This window comes from Megascapheus bottae, chromosome 22 (assembly GCF_031878675.1).
Source record: "Megascapheus bottae isolate mThoBot1 chromosome 22, mThoBot2.hap1, whole genome shotgun sequence".
NCBI lineage: Eukaryota > Metazoa > Chordata > Mammalia > Rodentia > Geomyidae > Megascapheus > Megascapheus bottae.
In genome coordinates, this window is record NC_143530.1 from 11,085,948 (window position 1) to 11,104,557 (window position 18,610).

At 54.7% G+C, this 18,610-nt stretch overlaps 1 protein-coding gene across 2 annotated transcripts; it reads left to right on the plus strand.

Moving 5' to 3' along the window:
* The first annotated feature begins 2,789 nt into the window (after window positions 1–2,789).
* Mtch1 (mitochondrial carrier 1) lies at window positions 2,790–17,899 on the plus strand. Of its 2 annotated transcripts, none has more exons than XM_090355763.1 (12): window positions 2,790–3,127; window positions 7,119–7,203; window positions 9,636–9,742; window positions 9,973–10,050; window positions 10,349–10,406; window positions 10,707–10,758; window positions 11,864–11,923; window positions 14,514–14,658; window positions 15,991–16,038; window positions 16,149–16,216; window positions 16,375–16,450; window positions 17,044–17,899. In XM_090355763.1, exons 1-12 carry the CDS (start codon window positions 2,807–2,809, stop codon window positions 17,113–17,115), a joined length of 1,170 nt encoding a protein of 389 aa, XP_090211889.1. In that variant the 5' UTR covers window positions 2,790–2,806; the 3' UTR covers window positions 17,116–17,899. The 2 variants fall into 2 exon arrangements, with proteins under 2 accessions (XP_090211889.1, XP_090211890.1); XM_090355764.1 differs by having other exon boundaries at window positions 14,514–14,607.
* Window positions 17,900–18,610: the final 711 nt, after the last annotated feature.

The window sequence follows — 18,610 nt, forward strand, 5'->3', positions numbered from 1 at the left end:
TCTGGGGCCCAAAGGTGCTTGGGAAACATTTATGGAAGGAAGTGGGGATTTTTACTTCCTGTTCCCCCCTCCAACTTCCCAGGGGCACAAGGTCCAAAAGTTGAGCTTTATGAAAGCTGAGACTTGTTCTGCTTCTGGCCCCTGCTGGGATTCCAGGTCTGAGTCTCCTGGACAAGGTGTAGCTTCCAGTCACCTGGTACCAAGAAGGTCTAAGTTGTAGCTTGGTTTGTGGGAGGGAAGGCAAATTTCAAACTGCCTGCTGGCTGGGTGTGGTAGCTCACACCTGTAATCTCAGCACTCAGAAAACAAAGGCAGCAAGATCTGGAGTTCCAGGCCAGCCTAGGAGAAAGTTAGTGAGACACACATCCCCTCTCAGAAATGCAAACAAAGGAGCTATAAATATAGCTTGAATGGTAGAGCTTTTATCTATGTAAGCACAAGGACCTGGATTCCAGCTCCAGGACTGCTACTTTCTCTTGGAAATCAATAAAATTCAGGCCAGTCTCTCACTGTCCTCCTCCGAAGCCTACTTCTCCAGCTGGACCAGGGCTCCCAGCCCTGTCTACCCTGGCCATCACCTGCTGGGCTTCTCTAGAACATTCTAGGCTCTACCCTAGAGGTTCCCAGTCAACTCTCTAAATAAAGGATAGAACTTTTACGTTTTTGTTTTTCTGTGTGTGTTGGTTCTGGGGCTTGAACTCCAGGGCCTTGAGCTCTTGATGATACCTAGTGCTCTACCATTTGAACCATGCCTCCACTTGTGGCTTTTTGGCTATTAATTCGATATCCAGGTTCCCTGGATTTGTCTGCCTGGCCTCTGTTTCTCAGCCATGCCACAATCCTCAAATCTCAGCCTTTTTTTTTTTTTTTTTTTTTTTTTGCCAGTCCAGGGCTTGAACTCAGAGCCTGAGTACTGTACTGGGGCTTTCTTTTTCTCTTGGTAGGCTAGGGCTCTACCACTTGAGCCACAGCACCACTTCTGGCTTTTTCTATGTATGTGGTACCGAGGAATCAAACCCAGGTCTTCGTGCATGCTAGGCAAGCCCTCTACCACTAGGCCAAACTCTCAGCCTTTTGGATAACTAGGATTACACCTGCAACAATCTAAGAATCCACAGGCGGCAGCTTTTTGTCCCCACTGACTGAGTGATCTGTTGTTCCCAAGAGGGCACTGGCTCTCTGCTGACAGATGTTCACCTCACTTTCCTTTCCCCCAAGAGAAGTTCACAAAAACAACCACTTTCAGTGTTATATACCGTGCAATACATGGCTTGCTGAGCCCAGTTTCAAAGCTAAGGTCCTCAAGGCTGAGCCCTCTCACAGTGGCTCTTACTCCCTAGCATCTCCGTAGGGTGAGGTCAGTTCATAGGCATAGCCTATCTAATAGCTCTTCCCCACAGCTTCCCGCAAACCTCTGAAACCCAGTCCTTCTTATCCCAGGTAGCACACAGCAGAGAGGTTTTCACAGACCTACCAACACTAGCATGCGGGAGACCTCTGGAGGGGGGCCTGTACTGGCTGATCCAGACCACAGATTCCTTTCTGACCTCTGAGTCCAATGGCAACTTAGTTGCAATGGTGAGCACTTATTATTTCTCTTCTTTTCTCATTGCAACACTGCTCTCCAACAGGATCCCAGAAACCCAAGATGTTCTGAATAGACTTGCAGTTCCCAAGGCCTTGCTTTTTTTTTTTTTTTTTTTTTTTTTTTTTTTTTTTTGCCAGTCCTAGGGCTTGAACTTAAGAAGTAGGCACTATCCTTGAGCTTCTTTTGCTCAAGGCTAGCACATTACCACTTGAAGCACGGTGCCACTTGTGGCTTTTTCTGTGTATGTGGTACTGAGGCCTAGAACCCAGGGCTTCATGCATGCTAGGCAAGTGCTCTACCACTAAACCACCTTCCTATTTTTTCCTGTGTGTATGTATCGAGATCCCCTAAATTCTGTGTCTTTGCAGACTTTAGGGTCCATGTAACAGAACTGGTTATTGTGCGTCTGACAGCTGTTGTGGGTGTTGCAAGGAGTGACGGCAAACAGGAGCAGGACACCAGCGGCAATAAGCATTTCCCCTACCGAGTTCTAGTGAGAATTATATCCGAAACATAAAAAGTGCTATTTAAGGACAAGGTCCTTATTTACTTCTTGCATTAACGAGGGCCTCTGGCCAGGGCCTGCGGTTCTTCCGTTCTTCCGTGGAGGGACGATGAAAGCCCTCCGGTTCCAAAGGCACATGCACAACTTCAGGGCTTCCGTGCCGAGGCTTCCCGGGGAGGGCGGGCCCGGGGGCGCTGACCGTCACGGAAGGACCTCGAGGCCGGTTCTTAAAAGAGAGGCCCGGGCTTTGCAGTAGCGGCAGCAGCAGCAGGCCCGGGATCCGGAGAAGGCCGGGGTGACCCGGATCTGGGCCGCAAAGAGGCGGGCCCAGAGCTGCGTAAAAAGCCGAAGCGCGGAGGGGCCCGAGAGCGCCCCGGCCCGTACTGGGAACGTCGGGCTGCCGGGCTGCCGAGCCCCGCCCCCGCCGCTCTCTGGGATTCCCGGGAGGGGGACCCGCGGGCCTGTGATGGCCCTCACAGCTCGGAATCCCACGACCCCGGCCGTCCACGACCGCTGACCGACCCTGGCCCAAGTCCTGCATTGCTCCAGGGTCCGTCTCCGCCGCAAGCCACGCCCGCGATGCGCACGGCCATCCGCGCCGCGCTCCTGTGCTCCCCCGCGGCTGGGAATGGTACAGCCCGGCCACGCCTCCTGACGCGCACGGGGGCGTGGCCACGGCCACGTGACGGGGAGTGACCTCGCCGCCCAGCGCTATGGGGGCTTCGGACCCGGAAGTGGCGCCTTGGGCTCGCGGCGGTGCCGCGGGGATGGCGGGAGCCGGAGCAGGAGCCGGAGCTCGCGGCGGCGCGGCGGCGGGGGTCGAGGCCCGGGCTCGCGATCCGCCGCCGGCGCATCGCGCACACCCGCGCCATCCCCGGCCTGCAGCGCAGCCCTCGGCCCGCAGGATGGATGGCGGGTCCGGGGGCCTGGGCTCCGGGGACAACGCCCCGACCACCGAGGCCCTCTTCGTGGCGCTGGGCGCGGGCGTGACGGCGCTCAGCCATCCGCTGCTCTACGTGAAGCTGCTCATCCAGGTGGGGGCCGTGGACGCCGGGGAGGGCCCACGCCGGGGGCGGACGGGCCCAGGCCCGGGCCTGCAGGCGGAATGGGGCGGGGGGGAGGGGGCGACGCGGGGGGCGGGGTCGGGTCGGGAGGGCCGGAGCGACCGGTTGGGGAGAGCGGCGAGGGTTGGGGGGTGTGTGCCGGAGGTGGGGTTGGCGGGCTCGGGAGATGAAGAAATGGAGGCGGTGGGCTTGGGATTGGGTGGGGGTGAGAATTTGGGCTGCTGGATCGGGCGGAGGGGGAGGGGGAGGGTCCGGGCGGAGGGTCTCCAAGGCGAGGAGCTCGGAGGACGGCGGGGCTTTGGATCTCTTGGGACGGATTTATACACGGGCTGGGGGGACAAAGGACGGGGCGCCAGAGGCAGAAATTTAAGGGAGAAGGAAAAGGCGTCCGATCCGGGGAGGGGGAGAAGTTGATGCTGGGTCCTGTGCGAAGGCGGAGGATTCCTCCTGGGAGAGCTGTCGGGTTACCGGAGGTGGGGGCGGTGGGTTTCAGGGTGACGACGGACGGGGGGAGGGAATGAGGGGAGGAGGCCTGGAGGCCTTAGGAGGAAGGCGATGACGCACTTGGGGGAGAAAATGGAGCTGCAGCTCTTGTGTCTGGGGTCTCGGAATCGGGCTCCTAACACGTTCGGTGGGGGCCGGCGGTGGTGGTGGAGTGGAGCTGAGATGCAGTGCTTGAGGCGGAGGCTGGGCTGGCGTGGCCGAGGGAGGAAGGGTTTTGATCGGCGAGGTGCGGCCGGAGCTGATACCTGAAGATGAGGGCTAGAATTTCCAGTTCAGCAGAGTGCAGAGGGGTGTGTAAAAATTTGAGACGGGGACCCAGTAGATTTGAGGTTTGATTTGAGTTAAGGGATGTGGGTGTCAGATTCTTACTGTCTTTGCAGTCGAGCTGGGAAAAAAAAAATGCCACATAGTTTTGGAGCAAGGGCTTTAACAATACAAGTAATTCAAGTCCGGGGGCAATGGGGGTCATATGACAGGGGATGAGAAGATGGGATGGGGTATTGAGGTGTCTGGCTAAAATCTGATTGTGGCTGAAATTTGGAAATGGTGATGAGGGAAGACTGACGCTTGGTTGGGACTTTGGATAGGGTTAGGATTTACAGCAGTAGAGAAACATAGGTTTTAGAGGTACTTGGGTTGAGAAATTAGGGTGCTGGGAGCTGATGGGGTGTGGCTGGATGAAACTGTACGTTTAGAAATTGAGAGACTGCTAGGATGCCAGGGAGAGGTAAGCTCCAGAGGAAGTTGATACTCAAGTGGCTTCATCACTGGGTTTACAGGAAAGAAAAGAAAAAAGTTTGGGGAGCCAGGCACTGGTGGCAAATTCCAAATAATCCTAGCCACTCAGGAGGCTGTGCTCTGGGGATTGCAATTTAAAGCCAGCTTGGGTAGAAAAGTCCCCGGGAAACTCTTATAATCAAGAAACTACTCAACAAACCTGGAAGTGGTGCTGTAGCTCAAGTGATAAAATGTTAGCTTTGAGCACAAAGAGGCCCAAAGACAGGACCCAGGCCCAGTTCAAGCCTTAAGACAGGCAAAAAAAAAAAATGAGGGAGCCCCAAGATTGAGGTTACCAGGGTGGTGGGCAGGGGCGTCTGAGTCTAACATTCTGCAGGATGAAGTCTTTTTTTAAGTTTTTTTTAAAATTGTAATTAATAGAGGGGTTACAGTTATATTCACCAGATAGAAGGTACTTCAGACACATTGATACCCCTTCTCATGTTTTTGTCCTCATTTCCCTCCCTGCACCCCCTCCCCTCATCTTGTTTTCCCCCTTCCCTTTCCTATTTCAAATAAACAAGTAAATGTATATATAATATACCAGATAACAAGGTAAAATGCTATAACAATATGAGAATAACTAAGTGACAACAAAAGAGGTGAGAAACAACATAGGACATTAAGAACAATAATCACACATATAGCTCCTGTTTCCATATCCTGGAGGTCCTTTCATTTAGCCTCATCCCATATGGCCTTATGTATCTAGGTTTTGAGCTATTGTAATCCTCTGCTAGGAGAGTCCAAGGTTTGTACTAATTATTAGAAATGAGGGAAACCATAGGATGAAGTCTTAACGGGTACAGCTCACTTAGAAGTCACAGTGACATCTTTTAAGAATGCAGATTACTATTCGGAGCGGGGGAGGGGGATGGCAGGACTGACAGGCTGAGGTTGCTCTACCTTGAGTAAGATCCTAGGGCCTTAGATCTGCCTGCATAGGTATGAGGATTGGAGTAGAGCTTTGAAGAAGTTGGTTGGCTCTATAGCACCACAGCCATGGCTGTGCTCAGGGCTAGGTTAATAGAGTCAAGGATACAGTTGGTGAGCATGACTTTGAAACAAATAGTTAAAACTGGGAGGTGAGAAAAATGGGGACCAAGATAAGACGTTAAGATAGAATTCACATAGCTGGGCGAAGTAGCTCACGCCCATAATCCTAGCTACTTTGGAAGCTGAGGTCTGGGGATCAAGGTTCAAAGCCAGCTGGGGCACTAAAGACACAGAGAGACTCTTATCTCCAATTAATCACTAGAAAACCAGAAGTGGGGCTGTGGCTCAAGGGGTAGGGCAGTAGCCTTTTGCTGAAGAGCTCAGGGACCTAGTCTTAGGCCTAGAAGGCCACAGACGGAGCCAAAGCTTAGAGGTGGGGCTTAAGAAGAACGCTATCTTTATTTGAGAGGACACGATCCCAGCTCTAAGCCTAGAAAGGGAGCCTGACACTTCTTGTCCCTGCTCAGCTTCCCTAGGCTGGGAAGTGTTTTTATTTGTTTTTCGTGTTATCAAAGACAGTCCTAGTAATTCCAGGGTAGGTAGTTAAACTTCCAGTCAATGGTTCGTGTATCAGAATCCACATCCACAAAGGGCAACTTGGTTTTCAACGTAAAGAAAAAAAAGGGGGGGGGACTTGAACCAGAAAAATGTTAGGAGAAGAACTAATGCACTTTGTAAGATGGATCATACCTACCTGTGGTTTGCAGGCTTTGTCCTCTGCCACCGCCAGGGGCTGCCCATTTGATCAGGGGCTGGCATGCTGTGAGGGCACAGAATTGTGATGTAGGCCCTCTGCCAAGGGAGGTGCGTCTTCTCATACCCCAGCCAGGCACTGGTCTCATACCTGGCATCAGAGAATCCCCCATTAATTGGCTTCTCTGGCTATGGCTAGTTCCGTCCTTCACCCACCTGTGGCTTTAACACATTCTGTATGTCCCTATTCTTCACCATTATTAGGAGGTGGTGGAGATTAGAAAACAGTTGAGGGTGTGTTTGAGGACCAGTAGATTTGTGGGAATAGTCAATAAAGTCTGGGGCTGGGGGGTGAGCGGGGAAGTGCCTGCAAGACTTTTTTTTTTTTTGCTAGTCGTGGGGCTTGAACTCACAGCCTGACACTGTCCTTGGGCCTTCTCAAGGCTAGAGCTCTACTACTTGAACCACAGCACCACTTCTGGCTTTTTTTTCCCCTATGTATGTGGTACCAAGGAATTGAACCCGGGTCTTCTTCATGGATGCTAGGCAAGCACTCTACCACTAGGTCAAACTCCCAGCCCTCAGCAAGACATTTGAGAGGGGGTGACTTAGCAGAGGACTGAGACCTGACTGATCTGTTGGCACTGTTGCATGTGGTATTAGGTTGCAGTGAAATCCGTATTGGGGATGAGAATGCTCAGATTTGTTCTGAGAGGCGAGTGGAGTTTGAAGAACATCGGGAGTGGGCATTGGTGCCTGGGGCTTGGGATAAGGATACTGGAGAGGCTGCAGCTAGGAGCGGGGACGGACCGTGCAGTTCCTGGGGAGATCAGGCTGTGCTGATGGTGGCTGCCCACACTGGTGATGATTCTGGGTGCTGGAAGGGAGCAGCATTCAGATCAGAGGAAGGAGAGGTCGACGCCTGGGAGAGAGGGGACTCAGCGACAGAATCACCAGTGGACGCTTGGTTTTGTCTCTGTTCATTCTGAAGGTGGGTCATGAGCCGATGCCCCCCACCCTTGGGACCAATGTACTGGGGAGAAAGGTCCTCTATCTGCCGAGCTTCTTCACCTACGGTGAGTGCCCTCCCAGCCGGAAAGCCCACCCCCACACAGCACAGGCCACAAGCGGGACCAGGCCAGCAGGCACCAGGGCACCCTCTTTGAGCCTTCGCACCCATAAGACTGGCCAGAGGCGGCCGGTGGGAATAGGTGAACAGGACAGCTTTGGTCCAGGGTCTCTTCCTGCAAGCTGCCAGCCACCAACCCAGCCAGCAGGGGATCGGCAGGTGTCTGACAGAGAAGTCAGTCCAGGACACGGGTCCGCATCGTCCCTGCCGACCCCCAGTTCTCCCTTCTCATGAGCTTTTACGTTACCTAGCAGGAGGCCTTGCCGGCAGCCCCCTGGGCAAGCATCTTCTTTTCGTGCTCCTGGCTATCCCGTTCCCCTGCATTCCCCAGGTTGGCTGCCTTCTATACTTGTCACACAGCTGTGGGGAGCCCCAGCCTGGCCTCTGTGTCCCTGTCTGGAGGCATGAGCTTGTGTAGGCCACCCACTTCCTGGGTCTCAGATAGACCCTCCAAGTCCCTGTCATAGTAGCTTTCCCTGCTGGGACATCTGGCTGCCTCCACAGCTCCTTCCTGGTGCCTAGCTGCCAGCTGGTCCTCGTAGCTGCCCCTCTCCCTTCTCTCATCCTTGTCAGGTGACTGAGATGGAGGCTTCTCTGAAAGTGCTATTTCTCTCCATGTTCACAGCTACAGCTCCTTTGTGGATGTAACTTGTATTTTCCCATCCAGTTCTCACTACCCATTTGGCCTGTCCTGAATGTTCTCTGGAAGGCTTTCCTCTCCATGACATAGGGCCTGGCCCAAGTATCACCTTTTCACTGAACACACTGTCTGTTGGCAGAATCAATATCATATTTACCCCTGTTTTGAATCCCCCCCCATGGTTGAGGGCAGAGTTGGGCCTGGCAAAAGGTGTCATTTTCTGGATAAATATGCCTATGCTGTTATTTTAAGATTGTTAATGTAAGGAGGGGGTTGCAAATGTAGGAGCCCCTACCCTGTAAAGTAAAGCTATCATGCAAAGAGAACACTAGGCACGGGCCAGCAGTCCGGCCTGCCTACCTGTGTGTTGATGGAGACGCTGGGCTGGGTCCCTGACCATTTGTGTTCAGATCACAGCCCTTCAGAGGGCTCCTCCTGGGACCTCTCTACCCTGATGAGCCGGGTCTAAGTGCCCCCAGGGGGTTCTGTAAATGTCATTTCACTGTGGATGTGATCCACTGGGCACTTCTGGACACCACACCTGCTCAGGAAGGAGGGGCTGGGGGTCTTGCCAATTAGACAGTCTGGCTGTCTAGACTTCCTCCCCTGCGTCCTGGCAAAGCTCCACAGCTGTGGTGTCATTCTGTGGTATGAGAGAGCAAGACTTCCTTAGCAGGTGTCCAGGCTCAGCAGGAGTGGGGAGAGATGGGGCCCTGTACCCCTCCCTGCCTGTACCCCTCCCCGCCTCTGCTGTTCATAAACCCTGTGAAACCCGGGAACTAGGGGGTCCTTGCTCCATTTTGATTGGTGGCCTGTCCCATGGCTCAGCAGTCATGTGGTTCTGTGTCCCCTCCCCTCTCCCCTCTGCTTTTTCAACCCATCCCCCCTCAGGGAGCCACATGTTCAGGTCATAGGTGCACTTGGGCTGCCCTGTGGAAGCCCTTGCTGGCTGTGACGTGGCCTGGCTGGGTTGGCAGACATGTTGCTTGGCAGAAAAGGGCTCACTTGCATGTGGCTGCCTCTGTGGGGTGCTCGAGAGCTAATGTCACCTGAAAGGGGAGGAGGGAGCACATTGTCTAAGAATACTCTGTTAGCTTCCAGATACGCATTCGTAAAAACCTTTTCCAGCTTGGAACGGTGTGCAATAAAAGGCTGTGAAGCCTTTGATGTTGCATATGGTCTAGAGGGAGAAGCCTCGGAGACCTCTCACACAGGCCAGGCCACTCTGGGCCTGCTTTCTAGCTGGTCGTGCAGTTCCAGAGACTCCCCCATCTTCTCATTTCTCACAAGCCCTTTTTTCTTTACTGCTGCATGCCACGTGGTTTCCTGGGTATGGCTGTCTTGGCTTTTTGGTTGGGGGGCGATTTCAGAGCCTCCCCTCCTTTATTTCCCCCCTAGATCACAGAGGTCACCATGCCTGGGAGAAAGACACTTGATGAGCAACAGAAACTGGTTTGGGGTTAGAACACTTACATTTTTGGGTGGAGAACGCACAGCTCATTTTGCCTGGTTGAGTTTTCCAAGCTCAAAGGAAAGGAAAGCTACAAGCTTTCGTGTCAGAGGAAAGTGTGTTGAAGGTTTTATGGAAAACCACAGCCTAGGTGACAGCTGAGGCTGGAGTGTGATCTTTCCCAGGTGATTTCGATGTTTCCTCTGAGTTACAGCAACAAGGGGGGATGAGCTGTATGGGTGTCCCTACCCCAGGCTGGGGTGACACCGTCATGTCTGCTTTCTTCCAGCCAAGTACATTGTGCAGGTGGACGGGAAGATTGGGCTCTTCCGGGGCCTGAGCCCCCGTCTGATGTCCAACGCCCTCTCCACTGTGACCCGGGGCAGCATGAAGAAGGTGAGCCCCAGCCACTGCCAGAGGTGGCCTCCCCTTGTGCCCAGGCTCCAGACCCAGGCAGCCAACGCCCTGGTCTTGTGCCTGGAAGGAGCTCTGGGACGGTGGCTGTCTCACTCTGGACTCCCCACCGGGATTCACCTGAGGATGCCCACGTAACAGCCGTCACAGACTCGGAGGTCTTCCTGGTGGCCGCATCCTGACAGTGCGGTCTCCACATCCTTGGTCTGCAGGTGTTCCCTCCCGATGAGATCGAGCAGGTGTCCAACAAGGACGACATGAAGACTTCGCTGAGGAAAGTTGTGAAGGAGGTGGGTGTGAGAAGGGCAGTGCCCTTGGGCGAGGTGTGGTTAGTTCTCATTTTAGTTGGTGGGCCCCTTGCTTGCCCAGGTGGACTGTGTGGGGAAGGAGCCCCAGAGGAACAGAGGCAGATCGATGGGCCTGTGCCCTGGATCTGGGCCTGGCTGGGACCAGCAGCACTGGGGAAGGGAGGGGGAGAGGCAGGCTGCATCCTGCGCAGACTGGTTCCCCCTCGAGGCTTGCTCTTCCCGTGAGTGCCAGCTCCCACACAGGCCTGATGGCATGCCCCTCCCCTGTGCTCTCTTGCAGACATCCTACGAGATGATGATGCAGTGTGTGTCCCGCATGCTGGCACACCCACTGCACGGTGAGCCCACCTCCTGGACGCCACACCCAGCGTGGGCCAGTGGGCCACAGGCCAGCCCTCGCAGGCTTAGAGAGACTGTGGTTGAACCACTGGTTGGTGGCTGGGGGCGGGCGGTTCCCATTGGAACCCCACAGAGGAAAGGCGGGCCAGTAGAAGCAGCCTCCCCAGGAGCGGTGGGAGGCCGCGTCCCACCTCTGTCACAGTAATCCAAGCCAGTGTGCAGTGGTCACTCTGCACGGGACACGCACGGCCAGGGTCACGACTTGGCGTCACCAGGTGGCCTCTGTTTTTCTTCCGCAGTCATCTCAATGCGCTGCATGGTCCAGTTTGTGGGACGGGAGGCCAAGTACAGGTGGGTAATTCTTGGGACTGGCCCAGGACGTGCTGGGGTCTAACCTCTGTGACAGCTTGGGTCTCATTCAGAGGGCCATGGTAGTGGTAGTTGCATCTGCTTCCAGGGACATTTCCTCTTCCTGTTTCTTTTCCGGGTTGCCTAGGTGGACCCCAAGCTTACAGAGGGGCGAGCGGAGCCTTGACGCCAAGCACTAGCTGGAACGGAGTCTTTTGGAGTCTGATTTAGCTGCTTATATCTAAGCCAGGGTCTTAGGTCCTGATCGTTCTTCTAAGCTCTCAAAACTTAGCTCTCCTTTCTTTTCCTCCTGTACTAACAAGCAATCTACCCGTGGGCTCAGGGCTCATCTCCACTGTGTGGTATATTCAGAGATCTGCTCTCCCAGGCTCTGGGCAGGTCCAGGGGTCACGTGACACATCTAGGCCCTCCCTCCTTTCATCACTTCAGGAAGCTCAACAACGGTGGCCCTTCTTTGTGGGCTCACTCATGGGAATTGGCCACCAGAGGGAATGATTTGGCTAAAGCCCATGTGTGGCAGGTCCAAGGTCCCCAGGACCTCACCAGCTAACAGCCTTCCCTCTGCCAGGCCTCAACAGCTGTCCTTCCCAGCCACAGGTCACAGTTACCAAGTCTCCTTTTTGTGTCCCATCTGACACTGCATGCTGTCCCCTCCTCTCTCCCAGGCTGCAGCAGCAGGGTGCTGTACCCCAAGCTCGAAGCTGGGGAGGCCCAGATGCCGTTTCCCAGCTGGTCCAGGGGCCTTTGCTGCATGGCCCCTTCTCTGGTGGAAAGTTGCTCAGCCGCATAGGCCCTGGGGCCTTACGTGGCTGTCTAGAAGCCCACAAGGATGGACGTTGCTAAGTCCCAGGTCCCACGGTCCTCGGCAGCGGGAGGACTGCCAGGTCATTGGGTTTCCAGTTTCCACAACCTGTGTAAATTTCCTTTTCACCAAACAAGAGCTCTTCCTTCTTCCTTTGGGGTCTTCTTGACCAGAGGAGTCTTTCCACCTCCGACTCCCTGGCTGGGACTGGCTGGGTGTGAGGGGCTGTGGGTGGGTTTTTGCCGAGTGACCAGGTCACCTATTGCCCTCTTGTCTTTCTCACAGTGGCGTGCTCAGCTCCATTGGGAAGATTTTCAAGGAGGAAGGACTGTTGGGATTCTTCGTGTACGTGAGTTTTCCCACTACTCCCTAAACAGCCCTGGCCAGCTCTACTAACAGATGTGTTTTCCAGCTCCTAGGCCACAGCCGCTGCCCTCACACAGGGCCTGAAGAGCTGTGTGGAGCCCAACCCCCTATTGCTTCATAGCACGTCTGCTTATCAAAACCAGAGCTGCTGGCACTGTGCAAGCCATGGCTCCTGTAAAAATGGAAGTGATCAGAGGGCATGGCTCAGGGTAGAGACCCACTCAGTCTGCCCAAGACCCTGGGTTCTACTCAGCACCACATACCCAGAAATGAACTGTCCTCCTCACTGGGCACGCTGACTGGCTCAGGCTCCATCCATTGCCTCAGGCTGCAGATGGGTGTGGATCTTCAGAATTGGGGCACTCCTGAGTTACCACCTCACTGTCCCAAATCACAGACGCTGGCTGGCTCACCCCTGTAATCCTAGCTACTCAAGAGGCTCAGATTTGAAGATTGCATTTCGAGCCAGCTAGGCAGGAAAGTGTGTGAGACTCTTATCTGCAGTTTACCAGCAAAAAAAAAAAAAAAGCCAAGCAAGAACGTGAGGCCCCGAGCTCAAGCTCCAGTTCCCGGCATAAACAGAGACATCTGAGACTGGCAGCCAAGGCTGACTCCCATGGTTTCTGTTCTAACAAATCACTTAACGTAGAGCACTCAGAATAGTTCATACAGAAATCCCCGTCTCTTGCTTCCGTGGAAAAATTAGAATATTTGGGCTTGCACAGTAGCTGGCAGCTGAGTCCAAGGGTGGCATCTGAGGCCACAGCCCCTGCCCTCTCTGTGGCCTTGTGCTCAACATCCCTCAGCTGTAAGGAGAGCTCATACTGAAGATTTCACAGAAAGAGGAAGCCACAAACAACCTGGAAGCCAGGCGTGACAGGAGGTTTTTTAGGGTATGGGCTCTGTTGACACGTCTGAGTTGTGCTTTTCCACTGTGCCTAGTGGAAAAGCCTTATAATCCTGGTTTAACCAAAAGATGGGGAAGGGAGTCATGTGTGCACGTGTGCTGTGTGTGAGTGTGCACATTTGCCAGGAGGAGCAAACATTCATGTATATGAATGCATGTGTCTCCATGCAACGTGGTGTCGCTCCTCAGGGAACATTGCCCATATGTGGGGTATTTTGTGACTTCACTAGAGGCCAGGGACATGAGTAAGCATCCCGCCACAGGGAGGATGGCCCGTGCAAAAAAAATTACTCAGCTCCCAGTGTCCATACTGCCAGGATTGAGAAAACACAATGGACTGCGCACTTACACACACACACACACACACACACACACACACACACACACACACACACACACACACACACACACACGTGAATGCAGAGAAATCGATGGAGGATTTTCCCATGTACATGTATGTCAGCCCACACAGAGCCAGCGCTCAGGGACCTTCTGTCTCCAGTGGTACCAGGGAATGGAACCTGGGTCTCAGTGCCTGCTAGGCAAGCATCTACCACTAGGCCAAACTCCCGACCCCCATAAGAATTTGTTGTAGCACTACAAAAGCAGTAACTCAGCTAGATGTTGGTGGCTCACATCTGTAATCCTAACTGTTCAGAAGGCTGAGATCTAAGGATCACAGTTCAAAGCCAGCCCAGGCAGGAAAGGCCATTGAGACTCTTTCCTCCACTTAACCACTTGGACAAAGCCAGAAGGTGGTGCTGTCGCTCAATCAGTAATGGCGCTGGCCTTAAGCAAAAGAAGCTCAGGTACAGTGCTCAGGCCATGAGTTTAAGCCCCAGGACCCACAAAAAAAGGGGATGTGGTAATTGTGCTTCCCTGGGGTCCATGCACCCACATGGTGCATAAACCGTGGTGGTACCCGGGAGCTCACCACTCACCTGGGCCGTGGCCCCAGCTCTGTTCCAGGGAACCTTCCCTCCGGCCCTGCAAGACACCAAGGGCAGAAGAGAAGCGGGGCTGAGCAGAGCTTGGGAGGTTTGGTTAGGGCAGAGGCAAAGCTGCGAACTCAAACGCTTCTGTGGGGCTGTGCATTTGGAAGTCTTGGATGGGCGGCGTACAGGTGGTACACACCTGTAGTCCTAGCACCTGGGAGGCTGAGGCAGGATTGTGAGTTTGAGTCCAGCCTAGGCTACCTAGCTTAAGACCCTGTCTCAAAGGAAAAAAACTAGCCAGGTGCAGTGACTCACACCTGTAATCCTAGCTACTCAGGAGACTAATCTGAGGATCACCGTTCAAAGTCAGCCCATGAAACTCTTACCTCCAGTTAACCACCAGAAGACCAGAAGTGGTGCTGTGGCTCAAGGGATAGAGCACTAGCCTTGAGCTGAAGAGCTCAGGGACAATGCCCAGGCCCAGAGTTCAAGTCCCATGACCGACAAAAAAACAATAAAAACTAACATGGAGATCCCAGATGCAGCAGCATTCACACTGTGATGCCGGGCTTCGCTGGTTGACATTGCTAACTAACCTTCCATCTTCCTGAGGCTGTGTGCCGAGCTTGGAGCAGCCCTCTTGCCTCCTGGACGAGGCGACAGGAACAGCTCCCTCCACCCCTCTGCCCCCTCGACCCCGCTCATCTCTGCTCACCTTGTTTTTTAGTGGCTTAATCCCCCACCTCCTGGGCGATGTGGTTTTCTTATGGGGCTGTAACCTGCTGGCCCACTTCATCAATGCCTACCTGGTGGATGACAGCGTGAGTGACACCCCAGGGGGGCTGGGGAACGACCAGAATCCAGGTTCCCAGGTTGGTTGGAACAAGGACTTGTCCTTCTTTCCGTGTTCTCCTCATGCCCAGGGGATGGGACAGGCTGGAGGACGTGGGGTACTTGTCTTCTTGTGTCCCCTCAGCCAGCCGTGCCTTGGTGGAGATGAGGTTATACTTTGTTCCCTAATCTGGGAAGAAATGATGCGGTGCTTACCCTTGGCACTGATAGAAACGCCATGGTTTACCTGGGCTGTCCTGAGGCCAGGGCCCAGGTAGGACTCAGAAAATCACAAGACAGCAATAATCCTGTAACCTTGGCTTCCTGTTTCATGCTTTCAGCACCTGGCCAGGTGTGGTGATATACACCTGTAATCTTAGCACTCGGGGTGCTGAGATAGGAGAACTGAGAACTCGAGGCCAGCCTCCAAAACTGAAAGAGGGGAGGCAGGCAAGCACTGACATTTTTGTGAACAGCACATGGCCTGATCCTCCAAGCACTGATTGTGAGGGGGACTGGACAGGCAGATGTCCTATCTATGGGTAAGAGGAGTCAGGGCCCAGAGGTTGAATGGCCTCCCGGTCATGCTGCTGTCGCAGGGCTGGGACTAGGCCTTCCACTGTACAGGCAGTAGATAGCTGCACGGTGGACTGCGCCCCAGTGGGGTTGACGGGCTCTGCTGGGCCAAGCTGGGGAGTGTGACAGGCTGGGGTCACTGGAGGCCCAATACTCCATCAGCAGAGGTGGGCCTTAAGGGCAGGTGACCGTGTCTGGCCAGAATCTCCTGGGGGTGTGGGTGGCCCGGGTGAGGCCTCTGCACTGGAGATGCTGCCCCGTGACCAGGTAGGTGTTCTTAGTTGGTGCTTCAGTGTCTGAAATGGTCACCTAGAGATCCCTTCCCACCTGCAGTTGCAGCGCCCTGTGTCTGCAGCCTGCCCTTGCTCCAGCCTTGTGGGTGGATGAGCTAGTGGCACCACAGTGCCTTGGCATGAGGGCCACTGTAGGCTGATGGCTCAGGTCCCGTGGCCCCAGGGCTCTGCGCCATCCTGTTGGCAGCATGGCTGCTGATGGGACACTGCCGTCGCCTTGCCTTGTTAGGAAACACTTAGCAGGCAGAGTTGGGGGTCTTGGTTTTGCCTGGAGCATTCATCCATTCAGGAATGTCTAAGCCATGGCTGCACTGAGCCCAGGATGCTCAGGCGGCCGTGGCTACGCCTGGGGCTTCCAGCCACTTCTTACACACTTTTGCCCCCTGCTCCCCTGTCTGTGACTGACGAAGAGAGCGGGGGCTGGAGAGGGAGGGAGGGGTGGAGGTGAGGGGCTGGAAAGCTGTGCTCCCGGGCTGCTCAGGCACGTTTCCTTTCTCTCCTCAGTTCAGCCAGGCCCTGGCCATTCGGAGCTACACGAAGTTCGTGATGGGGGTGAGTGGCCAGCTGCCCTGCCCTGAGGCCGGGATGGGGGTGGGAAGCTGCCCCTCTGGGGGCTGCACTGTTGGTGCAGTGGGCCCTGGCACTCAGGCTGTGTCTTTTAGATTGCAGTGAGCATGCTGACCTACCCCTTCTTGCTCGTCGGAGACCTCATGGCTGTGAACAACTGCGGGTACGCGTGCACCCCTCCCTTTGGCTCTGCTCAGGCTGCTGGGGACACCCACCCCGCCGAGTACAACCAGAGAGGTCTTAGCCTCTCAGGCCCTGAGGTGGCAGCTGGGGCCAGTGGACTGACCCCTGCCCCTGGGCTCACACACGCTTCTTCTGCAGGCTGCAGGCTGGGCTCCCCCCGTATTCTCCGGTGTTCAAATCCTGGATTCACTGCTGGAAGTACCTGAGCACACAGGTGAGAAGAGCGCTTGCTGATACCACGTGGGTCCAAAGAATTAATTTGGGGGAAATTCTATTGGGGGTGCGGGGAGCACGAGGGATACAGCGCCCTGAGAAATGAATGTGGCAAGTCAGGCAGCTAAAGAACACAAAAAACGTGGTTTAAGACATTTTAAGTTTCCATTTGCCTTATTTATGTATTTAGTTAGTTTAGGTACGTAGGTAGGTAGGTAGGTAGGTAGTTGGTTGTGGGTTGTGGGGCTTGAACTCAGGGCCTGGATGCTGACCCTGAGCTCTTTTGCTCAAGACCAGTGCTCTGCCACTTTGAGTCACATTTCCACTTCAGTTTTCTGGCTATTAATTAGATAGAGATGAAGAGTTTCATGGGCTTTGCTGCCAGGATGGCTTTGAACTGCAACCCTCAGATCTCAGCCTCCTGAGTAGCTAAGATTACGGGTGTGAACCGCTAGATTCTGCAACTTAACCACACGCACTCGCTCTCGTGTGTGTGTGTGTGTGTGTGTGTGTGTGTGTGTGTGTGTGTTGGGGGAGGACAATGACAACAAGGGAGCCTCGTTTCCTCACACACATCTCTCCCTTCCTGTCCAGGGCCAGCTCTTCCGGGGCTCCAGCCTGCTTTTCCGCCGGGTGTCATCAGGATCATGCTTCGCCCTGGAGTAACCTGAATCAAATCACCTGACCAAATTCCCAGTCTCCACTGCCTCTGGGGAAGGCCCACTCATCTTGGCCACCTGCAGGGCGACCCAAGCCCAGCCACACCTTCATGTGATCCAGCCCAGCTGGGCTTCTGTTTCCATATCGCCATGTGTCTGTCCAGGTGTGGGGCTGGGGGAAAGGGGGCTGCAGTCAGTGGAGGGGTCACCTGTTAGTCCTGGAAAGATGGAGGAGACTGGTTTATATTTCCAGCACTGGGATAGACTGACAGCAGAACCCAGGACCTTGCATGTGCCAGGCAAGTGCTCTGCCAGTAAGCGACACCTCTAACCCTGGGGGTGGAAAAGTGGGGTGCAATCCCCTTCCCAGGTTTGCTGAGTCTCCCTTGTGTGAGGCCCCAGGGGTGAATAAGAACAGCTGTTGGGGTCAGGTCTTGCCCCACCCCCCGGCTTTCCAGCCCTCATCTCGTGGCTTGGCTGGGAACAGTTCCTCCTGCTTTGTAAATAGGCCGCACTCCCCCATCGAGGCTGCTGCCCCATCTAGAAAGCCCACTCCAGGTTCTGCCTGGTTTTCTCAACACTACTTGCTCATACTGGGGCTGTATCTCCCAGTGGAAATCATGTGACTTCTCTGAATGTGACCCTCTTCCACCTGTCTGTCTAATGGTGACGCCTCACGTGCAGGATCTGTTTTCCTGCACACTTGTGAGTCGCAGAAGTTAGGCAGATCAGCGCCTCCTACCCATTCTAGCCCCATCCCCCTCGAATAAATGTACTGGTGGTGATTTGGAGTTTTGTGGGGCCTCTCATCTTTGTGGGCAGGGTCTTTGTCACACACACACACACACACACACACACACACACACACACACACACACACACCCGTGCACGCACGCACGCGCGCGCACATACACACACACACACACACGGTGTGGCACTGAGTTGGAGGGCTGGGCTTTGAGCTGAGAGGTCGGGGATGGGGTAGGGTGGGACACAACAGTCTCAGTGCTTGGACCTTTCTTAGGGTCCACAGACCCTAACAAATCTCCACACAGACAAGCAGCAGCCCACCTACCCTGGCTTGCTCTCGCTCCCACCACGCCAGCCCCCCCTTCACCTACGTGCTCGCCCTTCCCCAACACACTTGGCCTTTCCTGGCCCACAGCACTGATCTACAATCCTGCTCTGTCCCTTGGGAAGTGTTTGGGACCCCCCCCTCCAAGCATGAGCACTGGCATGGCCCTTCGAGGGGCACAATTTTCATCTGTGTCCTCCATGGCTGTGTGGCAAGGCCACAAGTCATGCTTTGTTCTTGAGCCCCGAGTCTGCCTGGGCCACACTGCTGGCTCCTGAGGCTGAGTGAGTCAGCTGGGCCCTAGGCCTGACTGTGTCTTCTCCCCTGCTGACACAGCCCCTTGTGGTGGAGTGGAGGGGGATAGCACCGGAAGAGATGGGATGGGGTGTTTTAGGGGAGAGGCATGTGGATAGGGGTGGCGTTGGGC